The sequence below is a fragment of the Coturnix japonica genome, chromosome 17, assembly GCF_054131305.1.
Source record: "Coturnix japonica strain WE chromosome 17, WE-NBRP24, whole genome shotgun sequence".
Lineage (NCBI taxonomy): Eukaryota > Metazoa > Chordata > Aves > Galliformes > Phasianidae > Coturnix > Coturnix japonica.
In genome coordinates this window covers 853,848-867,554 of record NC_140679.1, presented here as the reverse complement: position 1 = coordinate 867,554, position 13,707 = coordinate 853,848, and the positions used below count along the sequence as shown (strand labels likewise).

Here is a 13,707-nt window from a genome sequence, read left to right as displayed (position 1 = left end):
TGGGCTATGGGGTAGGGGTGTATGGGGCTGGGCTATGGGGCAGAACAGGGCTATGGGGCTGGGCTATGGGGCAGGGTTGGGATGTGGGGCAGGGATGTGGGGCTGGGATGTGGGGCTGGGGTGATCTATGGGGCTGGGTTGATCTATGGGGCTGGGATGTGGGGCTGGGCTATGGGGTAGGGGTGTATGGGGCTGGGCTATGGGGCAGAACAGGGCTATGGGGCTGGGCTATGGGGCAGGGTTGGGATGTGGGGCAGGGATGTGGGGCTGGGATGTGGGGCTGGGGTGATCTATGGGGCTGGGTTGATCTATGGGGCTGGGATGTGGGGCTGGGCTATGGGGTAGGGGTGTATGGGGCTGGGCTATGGGGCAGAACAGGGCTATGGGGCTGGGCTATGGGGCAGGGTTGGGATGTGGGGCGGGGATGTGGGGCAGGGTTATGATATGGGGCCTGGATATAAGGCAGGGTTGGGATGTGGGGCAGGGATGTGGGGCTGGGATGTGGGGCTGGGATGTGGGGCTGGGGTGATCTATGGGGCTGGGTTGATCTATGGGGCTGGGATGTGGGGCTGGGCTATGGGGTAGGGGTGTATGGGGCTGGGCTATGGGGCAGGGTTGGGATGTGGGGCGGGGATGTGGGGCTGGGATGTGGGGCTGGGGTGATCTATGGGGCTGGGTTGATCTATGGGGCTGGGATGTGGGGCTGGGCTATGGGGTAGGGGTGTATGGGGCTGGGCTATGGGGCAGAACAGGGCTATGGGGCTGGGCTATGGGGCAGGGTTGGGATGTGGGGCGGGGATGTGGGGCAGGGTTATGATATGGGGCCTGGATATAAGGCAGGGTTGGGATGTGGGGCAGGGATGTGGGGCTGGGATGTGGGGCTGGGGTGATCTATGGGGCTGGGTTGATCTATGGGGCTGGGGTGTGGGGCTGGGCTATGGGGTAGGGGTGTATGGGGCTGGGCTATGGGGCAGAACAGGGCTATGGGGCTGGGCTATGGGGCAGGGTTGGGATGTGGGGCGGGGATGTGGGGCAGGGTTATGATATGGGGCCTGGATATAAGGCAGGGTTGGGATGTGGGGCGGGGATGTGGGGCTGGGATGTGGGGCTGGGGTGATCTATGGGGCTGGGGTGATCTATGGGGGGGGATGTGGGGCTGGGCTATGGGGTAGGGGTGTATGGGGCTGGGCTATGGGGCAGAACAGGGCTATGGGGCTGGGCTATGGGGCAGGGTTGGGATGTGGGGCGGGGATGTGGGGCAGGGTTATGATATGGGGCCTGGATATAAGGCAGGGTTGGGATGTGGGGCAGGGATGTGGGGCTGGGATGTGGGGCTGGGGTGATCTATGGGGCTGGGTTGATCTATGGGGCTGGGGTGTGGGGACGGGCTATGGGGCAGGACAGGGCTATGGGGCAGGGTCAATCTATGGGGCAGGGTTGGGATGTGGGTCAGGACAGGGCTATGGGGCAGGGTTGGGCTATGGGGCAGGGATATGGGGCAGGGGTGTATGGGGCTGGGCTATGGGGCAGAACAGGGCTATGGGGCAGGGCTGGGATGTGGGGCAGGGTTATGGGGCAGGGCTATGGGGCAGAACAGGGCTATGGGGCAGGGTTGTGGGGCTGGGTTGATCTATGGGGCTGGGATATGGGGCAGGGATGTGGGGCTGGGATATGGGGCAGAGATGGGTGGAGATGAGGGAGGTTGTGGGGTGGGGATGTGGGGCTGGAATGTGGGGCAGGGGTGTATGGGGCAGGGATGTGGGGCTGGGATATGGGGCAGGGATATGGGGCAGGACAGGGCTATGGGGCAGGGATGTGAGGCAGGACAGGGCTATGGGTCCGGAATATGGGGCAGGGTTGGGGTATGGGGCCGGGCTATGGGGCAGGGTTGATCTATGTGGCAGGGCCGATCTATGGGGCAGGGTTGATCTATGGGGCAGGGTTGATCTATGGGGCTTATCTATGGGGCAGGGTTGATCTATGGGGCTTATCTATGGGGCAGGGTGGATCTATGGGGCAGGGTGGATCTATGGGGTCGATCTATGGGGCAGGGTGGATCTATGGGGCTGATCTATGGGGCAGGGTGGATCTATGGGGCAGGGCTATGGGGCGGGGATGAGATATGGGGTATAGGGCAAGGTCGATCTATGGGGCAGGGTTGATCTATGGGGTCGATCTATGGGGCAGGTATGGGATATGGGATATAGGGCAGGGTGGATCTATGGGGCAGGGTTGATCTATGGGGCAGGGATGGGATATGGGATATAGGGCAGGGTCGATCTATGGGGCAGGGTCGATCTATGGGGTCGATCTATGGGGTCGATCTATGGGGCAGGGTGGATCTATGGGGTCGATCTATGGGGCAGGGTTGATCTATGGGGCTTATCTATGGGGCAGGGTGGATCTATGGGGCTGATCTATGGGGCAGGGTGGATCTATGGGGTCGATCTATGGGGCAGGGTGGATCTATGGGGCTGATCTATGGGGCAGGGTGGATCTATGGGGTCGATCTATGGGGCAGGGTTGATCTATGGGGCTTATCTATGGGGCAGGGTCGAACTATGGGGCTGATCTATGGGGCAGGGTGGATCTATGGGTTCGATCTATGGGGCAGCCCCCCAACTGACGGCAGCCACGTGATCCAGTCGTTGCAGCCCGGCCCCCAGCGCCCGGTTCTGATCCGGGCTGAGCGACCCGAACGATGGGACCTGGGGGGGGATATGGGGTTAATATGGGATCTATGGGGTGATATGGGGTGATATGGGGTTAATATGGGGGGATATGGGGTGATATGGGGTGATATGGGGTGATATGGGGTTAATATGGGATCTATGGGGTGTTATGGGGTGATACGGGGTTAATATGGGGGGATATGGGGTGATATGGGGTTAATATGGGGGGATATGGGGTTAATATGGGATCTATGGGGTGATATGGGGTGATATGGGGTTAATATGGGGGGATATGGGGTGATATGGGGTTAATATGGGGTTAATATGGGGGGATATGGGGTGATATGGGGTTACATGGGTCCCTATGGGGCACTTATGGGGTGATATGGGGTTAATATGGGGTGATATGGGGTTAATATGGGGATCTATGCGGTGATATGGGGTTAATATGGGATCTATGGGGTGATATGGGGTTAATATGGGATCTAAGGGGTGATATGGGGTGATATGGGGTTAATATGGGGATCTATGGGGTGATATGGGGTGATATGGGGTTAATATGGGGTGATATGGGGTGATATGGGGTTAATATGGGGTTAATATGGGGTGATATGGGGGGATATGGGGTGATATGGGGTTAATATGGGATCTATGGGGGGATATGGGGTGATATAGGGTGATGTGGGGTGATATGGGGTTAATATGGGGTGATATGGGGTTAATATGGGGTGATATGGGGTTAATATGGGGTTAATATGGGGTGATATGGGGTTAATATGGGATCTATGGGGTGATATGGGGTGATATGGGGTTAATATGGGGTGATATGGGGTTAGTATGGGGGGATATGGGGTGATATGGGGTTAATATGGGATCTATGGGGTGATATGGGGTTAATATGGGGGGATATGGGGTGATATGGGGTTAATATGGGGGGATATGGGGTGATATGGGGTGATATGGGGTTAATATGGGATCTATGGGGTGATATGGGGTGATATGGGGTTAATATGGGGTGATATGGGGTGATATGGGGTTAATATGGGGTGATATGGGGTTAATATGGGGGGATATGGGGTGATATGGGGTTAATATGGGATCTATGGGGTGATATGGGGTGATATGGGGTTAATATGGGGGGATATGGGGTGATATGGGGTTACATGGGTCCCTATGGGGCACTTATGGGGTGATATGGGGTTAATATGGGGTGATATGGGGTTAATATGGGATCTATGGGGTGATATGGGGTGATATGGGGTTAATATGGGGGGATATGGGGTTAATATGGGATCTATGGGGTGATATGGGGTTAATATGGGGGGATATGGGGTGATATGGGGTTAATATGGGGTGATATGGGGTCAATATGGGATCTATGGGGTGATATGGGGTTAATATGGGATCTATGGGGTGATATGGGGTGATACGGGGTTAATATGGGGTGATATGGGGTGATACGGGGTTAATATGGGGTGATATGGGTTAATATGGGGATCTATGGGGTGATATGGGGTTAATATGGGGATCTATGGGGTGATATGGGGTGATATGGGGTGATATGGGGTTAATATGGGGGGATATGGGGTGATATGGGGTTAATATGGGGTGATATGGGGTTAATATGGGATCTATGGGGTGATATGGGGTTAATATGGTATCTATTGGGTGATATGGGGTTAATATGGGATCTATGGGGTTAATATGGGGTTAATATGGGGTGATATGGGGTTAATATGGGATCTATGGGGTGATATGGGGTTAATATGGGATCTATGGGGTTAATATGGGGTTAATATGGGGTGATATGGGGTTAATATGGGATCTATGGGGTGATATGGGGTGATATGGGGATCTATGGGGCACTTATGGGGTGATATGGGGATCTATGGGACACTTATGGGGTGATATGTGGTTCTATGGGGTGATATGGGGTTAATATGGGGATCTATGGGGCACTTATGGGGTTAATATGGGGATCTATGGGGTGATATGGGGCACTATGGGATCTATGGGGCGCTGTGGGATCTATGGGGCTCTATGGGGTCCCACCTGTCCCCCCATAGCGGCCATGATCTTGTCGATGCTGAACTCGTTGTGGGGCTCCTCCAGGCGCTGAGACACCTCGGCCTATGGGGCAGGAACGGACCCACAGCTGTGGGGCTGACCTATATCTATGGGGCAGGAAGGGACCCACAGCTATGGGGCTGACCTATATCTATGGGGCAGGAAGGGACCCACAGCTGTGGGGCTGACCTATATCTATGGGGCTGACCTATATCTATGGGGCAGGAAGGGACCCACAGCTATGGGGCTGACCTATATCTATGGGGCAGGAAGGGACCCACAGCTGTGGGGCTGACCTATATCTATGGGGCTGACCTATATCTATGGGGCAGGAAGGGACCCACAGCTATGGGGCTGACCTATATCTATGGGGCTGAGACACAGCTATGGGGCACGAATGGACCCACAGCTATGGGGCTGACCCACTGCTATGGGGCTGACCTATATCTATGGGGCTGACCCACAGCTATGGGGCACGAATGGACCCACTGCTATGGGGCTGACCTATATCTATGGGGCAGGAAGGGACCCACAGCTATGGGGCTGACCTATATCTATGGGGCTGACCTATATCTATGGGGCTGACTTATATCTATGGGGCAGGAACGGACCCACAGCTATGGGGCTGACCTATATCTATGGGGCTGACTTATATCTATGGGGCAGGAAGGGACCCACAGCTATGGGGCTGACCTATATCTATGGGGCAGGAATGGACCCACAGCTATGGGGCTGACCCACAGCTATGGGGCTGACCTATATCTATGGGGCTGACCCACTGCTATGGGGCAGGAACGGACCCACAGCTATGGGGTGGACCCACAGCTATGGGGCTGATCATCATCTATGGGGCTGACCTATATCTATGGGGCTGATCATTATCTATGGGGCCGACCCACAGCTATGGGGCTGAGCCACAGCTATGGGGCTGACCTATATCTATGGGGCTGAGCCATATCTATGGGGCTGATCATCATCTATGGGGCTGACCTATATCTATGGGGCTGAGCCATATCTATGGGGCTGATCATCATCTATGGGGCTGACCTATATCTATGGGGCTGATCATTATCTATGGGGCAGGAATGGACCCACAGCTGTGGGGCTGACCTATATCTATGGGGCAGGAAGGGACCCACAGCTATGGGGTTGACCCACAGCTATGGGGCTGACCTATATCTATGGGGCAGGAATGGACCCACAGCTATGGGGCTGACCTATATCTATGGGGCAGGAATCGACCCGCAGCTTTGGGGCTGACTTATATCTATGGGGCAGGAAGGGACCCACCACATCTATGGGGCTGACCCACTGCTATGGGGCTGACCCACTGCTATGGGGCAGAGAAGGGACCCACAGCTATGGGGCTGACCTATATCTATGGGGCTGAGCCATATCTATGGGGCTGATCATCATCTATGGGGCTGACCTATATCTATGGGGCTGATCATTATCTATGGGGCCGACCCACAGCTATGGGGCTGAGCCACAGCTATGGGGCTGACCTATATCTATGGGGCTGAGCCACAGCTATGGGGCTGACCTATATCTATGGGGCAGGAATGGACCCACAGCTATGGGGCTGACCTACATCTATGGGGCTGACCTATATCTATGGGGCTGATCATTATCTATGGGGCCGACCCACAGCTATGGGGCTGAGCCACAGCTATGGGGCTGACCTATATCTATGGGGCAGGAATGGACCCACAGCTATGGGGCTGACCTACATCTATGGGGCTGACCTATATCTATGGGGCTGATCATTATCTATGGGGCTGACCCACAGCTACGGGGTGGTCCTAGATCTATGGGGCTGATAATCATCTATGGGGCTGATAATCATCTATGGGGCTGACCCATATCTATGGGGCTGACCTATATCTATGGGGCTGACCCACAGCTATGGGGCTACCCCATTTCCTCCCCATTTCCCCCTTTATTTCCCTTATTTCCCCCCATTTCCTCCCCATTTCCCCCCTTTTTGGCCCTATTTCCCCCCATTTTGACCCCATTTATCCCAATTTATCCCAATTTATCACTATTTCCCCCCATTTTGACCCCATTTTAGCCCCATTTCCTCCACATTTCCCCCCATTTTAGCCCCATTTCCCCCAATTTAAGCCCAATTTCCCCTTTTTTTGGCCCCATTTTTGCCCCATTTCCCCCATTTTTGCCCCAATTCCCCCCACTTTAACCCAATTTCCCCCATTTCTTCCCCATTTCCACCCCATTTCCCCCCATTTTGACCCCATTTATCCCAACTTCCCCCCATTTCTCCCCATTTCCGCCCAATTTCTGCCCCATTTCCCCCCATTTCTGCCCCATTTCCTCCCCATTTCCCCCCTTTTTGGCCCTATTTCCCCCCATTTTGACCCCATTTATCCCAATTTATCCCCATTTTGACCCCATTTCCTCCCCTTTTTGCCCCATTTCCCCCCATTTATCCCCATTTCCTCCCAATTTCCCCCCATTTTAGCCCCATTTTACCCCCATTTCCCCCCTTTTTACCCCATTTTCGCCCCATTTCCCCCATTTCTGCCCCATTTCCCCCCTTTTTGGCCCCATTTCCCCCCATTTTAGCCCCATTTCTGCCCAATTTCCCCCCCATTTCCCCCATTTTACCCCATTTCTGCCCCATTTCCCCCCACTTTGGCCCCATTTTTATCCCATTTCCCCCCAATTTAGCCCCATTTCCTTCCCATTTCCACCCTTTTCGACCCTATTATCCCCCATTTTGACCCCATTTCCCCCCTTTTTACCCCATTTCTGCCCATTTCTGCCCCATTTCCCCCCTTTTTATCCTATTTCTGCCCAATTTCCCCCCCTTTTTGACCCCATTTCCCCCCATTTTTGCCCCATTTCCCCCCATTTCCTCCCCATTTATCCCCATTTCCCCCCATTTCCCCTTTTATTTCCCCCATTTCCTCCCCATTTCCCCCATTTTTGACCCCATTTCCCCCATTTTTGACCCCATTTTCCCCCTTTTTTACCCCATTTCCCCCCATTTCTGCCCCATTTCTTCCCCATTTCTGCCCCATTTCCTCCCCATTTCCCCCATTTTTGGCCCCATTTCCCCCCATTTTGACCCCATTTATCCCAATTTATCCCCATTTTGACCCCATTTCCTCCCCTTTTTGCCCCATTTCCCCCCATTTATCCCCATTTCCTCCCCATTTCCCCCCATTTTTGCCCCATTTTACCCCCATTTCCCCCCTTTTTACTCCATTTTCGCCCCATTTCTGCCCCATTTCCCCCCATTTTTGCCCCATTTCTTCCCCATTCCTGCCCCATTTCCCCCATTTTTGCCCCATTTTGACCCTATTCCCCCCATTTAAGCCCAATTTCCTCCCATTTCCCCCCATTTCTTCCCCATTTCCTCATTTTTGCCCCATTTCTGTCCCATTTCCCCCTTTTTTGCCCCCATTTCCTCCCCATTCCCCCCATTTATCCCCATTTCCACCCCATTTCCCCCCACTTTGACCCCATTTCTCCCCATTTTAGCCCCATTTCCCCCCATTTTTGCCCCATTTCCTCCCCATTTCCCCCCACTTTGACCCCATTTCCCCCCATTTCTGCCCCATTTCCCCCTTTTTGACCCATTTTCCCCCTTTTTGGCCCAATTTCCCCCCATTTCCTCACCATTTTGCCCTATTTCTGCCCCATTTTTGCCCCATTTCCCTCCTTTTGCCCCATTTTTGCCCCATTTCCCCCCATTTTAGCCCATTTCTGCCCCATTTCCCTCCTTTTTACCCCATTTTCCCCCCATTTCCCCCATTTTACCCCATTTCTGCCCCATTTTCCCCCATTTTTGCCCCATTTCCCCCCATTTCCTCCCCATTTATCCCCATTTCCCCCCATTTCCCCTTTTATTTCCCCCATTTCCTCCCCATTTCCCCCATTTTTGACCCCATTTTCCCCCTTTTTTACCCCATTTCCCCCCATTTTGACCCCATTTTTACCCCCATTTCTGCCCCATTTCCTCCCCATTTCCCCCCTTTTTGGCCCTATTTCCCCCCATTTTGACCCCATTTATCCCAATTTATCCCATTTCTGCCCCATTTCCCCCCACTTTGGCCCCATTTTTATCCCATTTCCCCCCAATTTAGCCCCATTTCCTTCCCATTTCCATCCTTTTCGACCCTATTATCCCCCATTTTGACCCCATTTCCCCCCATTTCTGCCCCATTTCCTCCCCATTTCCCTTCTTTTTGACCCTATTATCCCACATTTTGACCCCATTTCCCCCCTTTTTGCCCCATTTCCCCCCATTTCTGCCCCATTTCCCCCATTTATGCCCCATTTTCCCCATTTATGCCCCATTTCTGCCCCATTTCCCCCATTTATGCCCCATTTCTGCCCCATTTCCCCCCTTTTTGCCCCATTTCTGCCCCATTTCCACCCCTTTTGACCCCATTTCTGCCCCATTTCCCCCATTTCTGCCCCATTTCCCCCATTTCTGCCCCATTTCTGCCCCATTTCCCCCATTTCTGCCCCATTTCCCCCATTTCTGCCCCATTTCTGCCCCATTTCCCCCATTTCTGCCCCATTTCTGCCCCATTTCCCCCCTTTTTGCCCCATTTCTCCCCCATTTCTGCCCCATTTCTGCCCCATTTCCCCCCATTTTACCCCATTTCCCCCCTTTTTGCCCCATTTCTGCCCCATTTCTGCCCCATTTCCCCCATTTCTGCCCCATTTCCCCTAATTTTTGCCCCATTTTCCCCCCTTTCCCCCCATTTCCCCCACTTACACAGAGCTGTGCCCCCATCAGCGCCGTCACCTTGAGCTGCATCATGGCTCCTGCCCCACAACTGGCCGCCAGCCCCACACCCAGCAGCGCTGCCCCACGGTTCTGCTCGAACCAGCACTCCCTGCCCCAAAGCGAAGCACTCAGACCCATAGAGGCACATTGGGACCCATAGGGACCCCATAGAGACCCCATAGGGACCCATTGGGATACATAGGGACCCCATAGAGACCCATAGAGACACATAGGGACCCCATAGAGACCCATAGAGACCCATAGGGACCCATAGAGACCCCATAGAGACCCATAGAGACCCATAGAGATCCATAGAGACCCATAGAGACCCATAGAGACCCATAGAGACCCATAGAGATCCATAGAGACCCATAGAGACCCATAGGGACCCCATAGAGACCCATGGAGATCCATAGAGACCCATAGAGACCCATTGGGACACATAGAGACACATAGAGACCAATTGGGACCCATAGGAACCCATAGAAACCCTATAGAGACCCCATAGGGACCCATAGAGACCCATTGGGATACATTGGGACCCCATAGAGACCTACAGAGACCCATAGAGACACATTGAGACCCATAGAGACCCCATAGCGAAGCACTCAGACCCATAGAGACCCATAGGGACCCATAGAGACCCATTGAGAACCATAGCGACCCATTGGGACCCCATAGAGACACATAGTGACCCATAGGGACCCCATTAGAGACCCATAGAGACCCCATAGAGACCCATAGAGACCCATGGGGACCCATAGAGACCCATAGGGACCACATAGCGACCCATAGAGACCCATTGAGACCCATAGGGATCCCATAGTGACCCACTGAGACCCATTGGGACCCCATAGGGACCCATAGAGACCCATTCAGACCCATAGAGCCCCATTGGGATACATAGGGACCCATAGAGACACATTGGGACTGATAGAGACCCATAGAGACCCCATAGGGACCCCATAGAGACCCATAGAGACCCATAGGGACCCATAGAGACCCATAGAGACACATAGGGACACATAGGGACCCCATGGAGACCCATAGAGACCCATTGGGACACATAGAGACACATAGAGACCAATTGGGACCCATAGGAACCCATAGAAACCCTATAGAGACCCCATAGGGACCCATAGAGACCCATTGGGATACATAGGGACCCCATAGAGACCTACAGAGACCCATAGAGACACATTGAGACCCATAGAGACCCCATAGCGAAGCACTCAGACCCATAGAGACCCATAGGGACCCATAGAGACCCATTGAGAACCATAGCGACCCATTGGGACCCCATAGAGGCACATAGTGACCCATAGGGACCCCATTAGAGACCCATAGAGACCCCATAGAGACCCATAGAGACCCATAGAGACCCCATAGAGACCCATAGAGACCCATTGGGACCCATAGGGATTCCACAGCAAACCATTCAGACCCATAGAGACACATTGGGATACATAGGGACCCATAGATACACATTGGGACCCCATAGAGACCACATAGGGACCCATAGGGACCCATAGGGACCACATAGAGATCCAGAGACCCCATAGAGACCCCATGGAGACACATAGAGCCCCACTGAGACCCATAGAGACCCCATAGGGATACATAGGGACCCATAGAGACCCATAGCAAAACATTGGGACCCATAGAGACCCATTGAGACCCATAGAGACCCATAGAGACCCATAGAGACCCATAGAGATCCATAGAGACCCATAGAGACCCATAGAGACCCATAGGGACCCCATAGAGACCCATAGAGATCCATAGAGACCCATAGAGACCCATAGAGACCCATTGGGACACATAGAGACACATAGAGACCAATTGGGACCCATAGGAACCCATAGAAACCCTATAGAGACCCCATAGGAACCCATAGAGGCCCATTGGGATACATAGGGACCCCATAGAGACCTACAGAGACCCATAGAGACACATTGAGACCCATAGAGACCCCATAGCGAAGCACTCAGACCCATAGAGACCCATAGGGACCCATAGAGACCCATTGAGAACCATAGCGACCCATTGGGACCCCATAGAGACACATAGTGACCCATAGGGACCCCATTAGAGACCCATAGAGACCCCATAGGGACCCATAGAGAACCATAGCGACCCATTGGGACCCCATAGGGACCCATAGAGACCCATTGGGACCCCATAGGGACCCATACAGACCCATTCAGACCCATAGAGCCCCATTGGGATACATAGGGACCCATAGAGACACATTGGGACCGATAGAGACCCATAGAGACCCCATAGGGACCCATAGAGACCCATTGGGACCCCATAGTGACCCATTGGGACCCCATAGTGACCCATAGAGACCCATAGAGACCCATTGGGACCCATAGGGACCCATTGAGACCCCATAGGGACCCATACAGACCCCATAGAGACCCCATAGGGACCCACTGAGACCCATAGAGACCCATTGGGACCCAATGAGACCCATAGAGATACATAGAGACCCCATAGTGACCTACAGCCCCCCATAGAGACCCATAGCGACCCATAGAGCCCCATTGGGATACATAGAGACCCATAAAGACACATTGGGAACCATAGAGACTCATTGAGACCCATAGAGATCCAGAGACCCCATAGAGACCCACTGGGACCCATAAGAACCCATACAGCCCCATTGGGATACATAGGGACCCATAGAGAACCATAGCGACCCATTGGGACCCATAGAGACCTACAGAGACCCATAGAGACCCATTGGGACCCATAGAGACCCATTGAGACCCATAGGGACCCCATAGAGACCCACTATGACCCATAGAGACCCATAGGGACCCATAGGGACACATTGGGATACATAGGGACCCATAGAGAACCATAGAGACCCCATAGGGACCCATAGAGATCCAGAGACCCCATAGAGACCCACAGCGACCCATTCAGACCCATAGAGACACATTGGGACCCATAGGGACCTCATAGAGACCCATAGGGACCCATAGAGACACATTGGGACCCCATAGTGACCCATAGAGACCCATAGCGACCCATAGAGACCCCAAAGGGACCCCATAGAGACCCATAGAGACCCATTCAGACCCCATAGAGCCCCATTGGGATACATAGGGACCCATAGAGACACAAAGGGACACATAGAGACCCCATAGAGACCCATAGAGACCCCATATCACCCCATAGAGACCCCATAGTGACCCACAGCCCCCCATATAGACCCCATAGAGATCCACAGCCCCCCATTTAGACCCCATATCACCCCATAGTGACCCATAGAGACCCCATAGAGACCCACAGCCCCCCATAGAGCCCCATAGAGACCCCATATCGCCCCATAGAGACCCCATATCACCCCATATCACCCCATAGAGACCCCATAGAGACCCACAGCCCCTCATAGAGCCCCGTAGGGCCCCATAGAGACCCATAGAGACCCCATATGGCCCCATATGGCCCCATATCTCCCCATAGAGACCCCATATGGCCCCATATCGCCCCATATCACCCCATATCTCCCCATATGCCCCCATATCCCTCCATATCCCCCCATAACCCCCCATATCCCCCCATATGCCCCCCATATCCCCCCATATCGCCATATATCCCCCCATATCCGCCCATACCCCCCCATATCCCCCCATATCTCCCCATAGACACCCCATAGAGACCCCATATCACCCCATAGAGACCCATAGTGACCCCATATCACCCCATATCGCCCCATATCGCCCCATAGAAACCCCATATCACCCCATATCTCCCCATATCACCCCATAGACACCTCATATCACCCCATAGACACCCAATATCACCCCATAGAGACCCCATATCACCCCATATCGCCCCATAGACACCCATAGAGACCCCATATCCCCCCCATATCCCCACATATCCCCCCATACCCCCCCATATGGCCCCATACCCCCCCTACCCGGGGTTATCCCCGCAGTGCTCCATGGGCAGCGCCATATCACCCCATAGAGACCCCATATGACCCCATAGAGACCCCATAGTGACCCACAGCCCCCCATATCCCCCCATATGGCCCCATAGAGACCCCATATCACCCCATAGACACCCCATATTGCCCCATATCACCCCATATCTCCCCATAGAGACCCCATATCACTCCATAGACACCCCATATTGCCCCATATCCCCCCATATCTCCCCACAGAGACCCCATATCACCCCATATCT

At 53.8% G+C, this 13,707-nt stretch overlaps 1 protein-coding gene across 1 annotated transcript in view; it reads right to left on the bottom strand.

Moving 5' to 3' along the window:
* Positions 1–13,707, bottom strand: part of LOC107307868 (hydroxyproline dehydrogenase-like) — a 29,009-nt gene that overhangs the window by 9,225 nt on the left and 6,077 nt on the right. The window contains exons 3-5 of the mRNA XM_085518239.1: positions 9,490–9,610; positions 4,725–4,802; positions 2,628–2,708 (exon numbers count right to left, since the gene is read on the bottom strand). Coding sequence (XP_085374365.1) covers positions 2,628–2,708; positions 4,725–4,802; positions 9,490–9,610 — 280 coding nt within the window. The remainder of the gene's footprint in view (positions 1–2,627; positions 2,709–4,724; positions 4,803–9,489; positions 9,611–13,707) is intronic.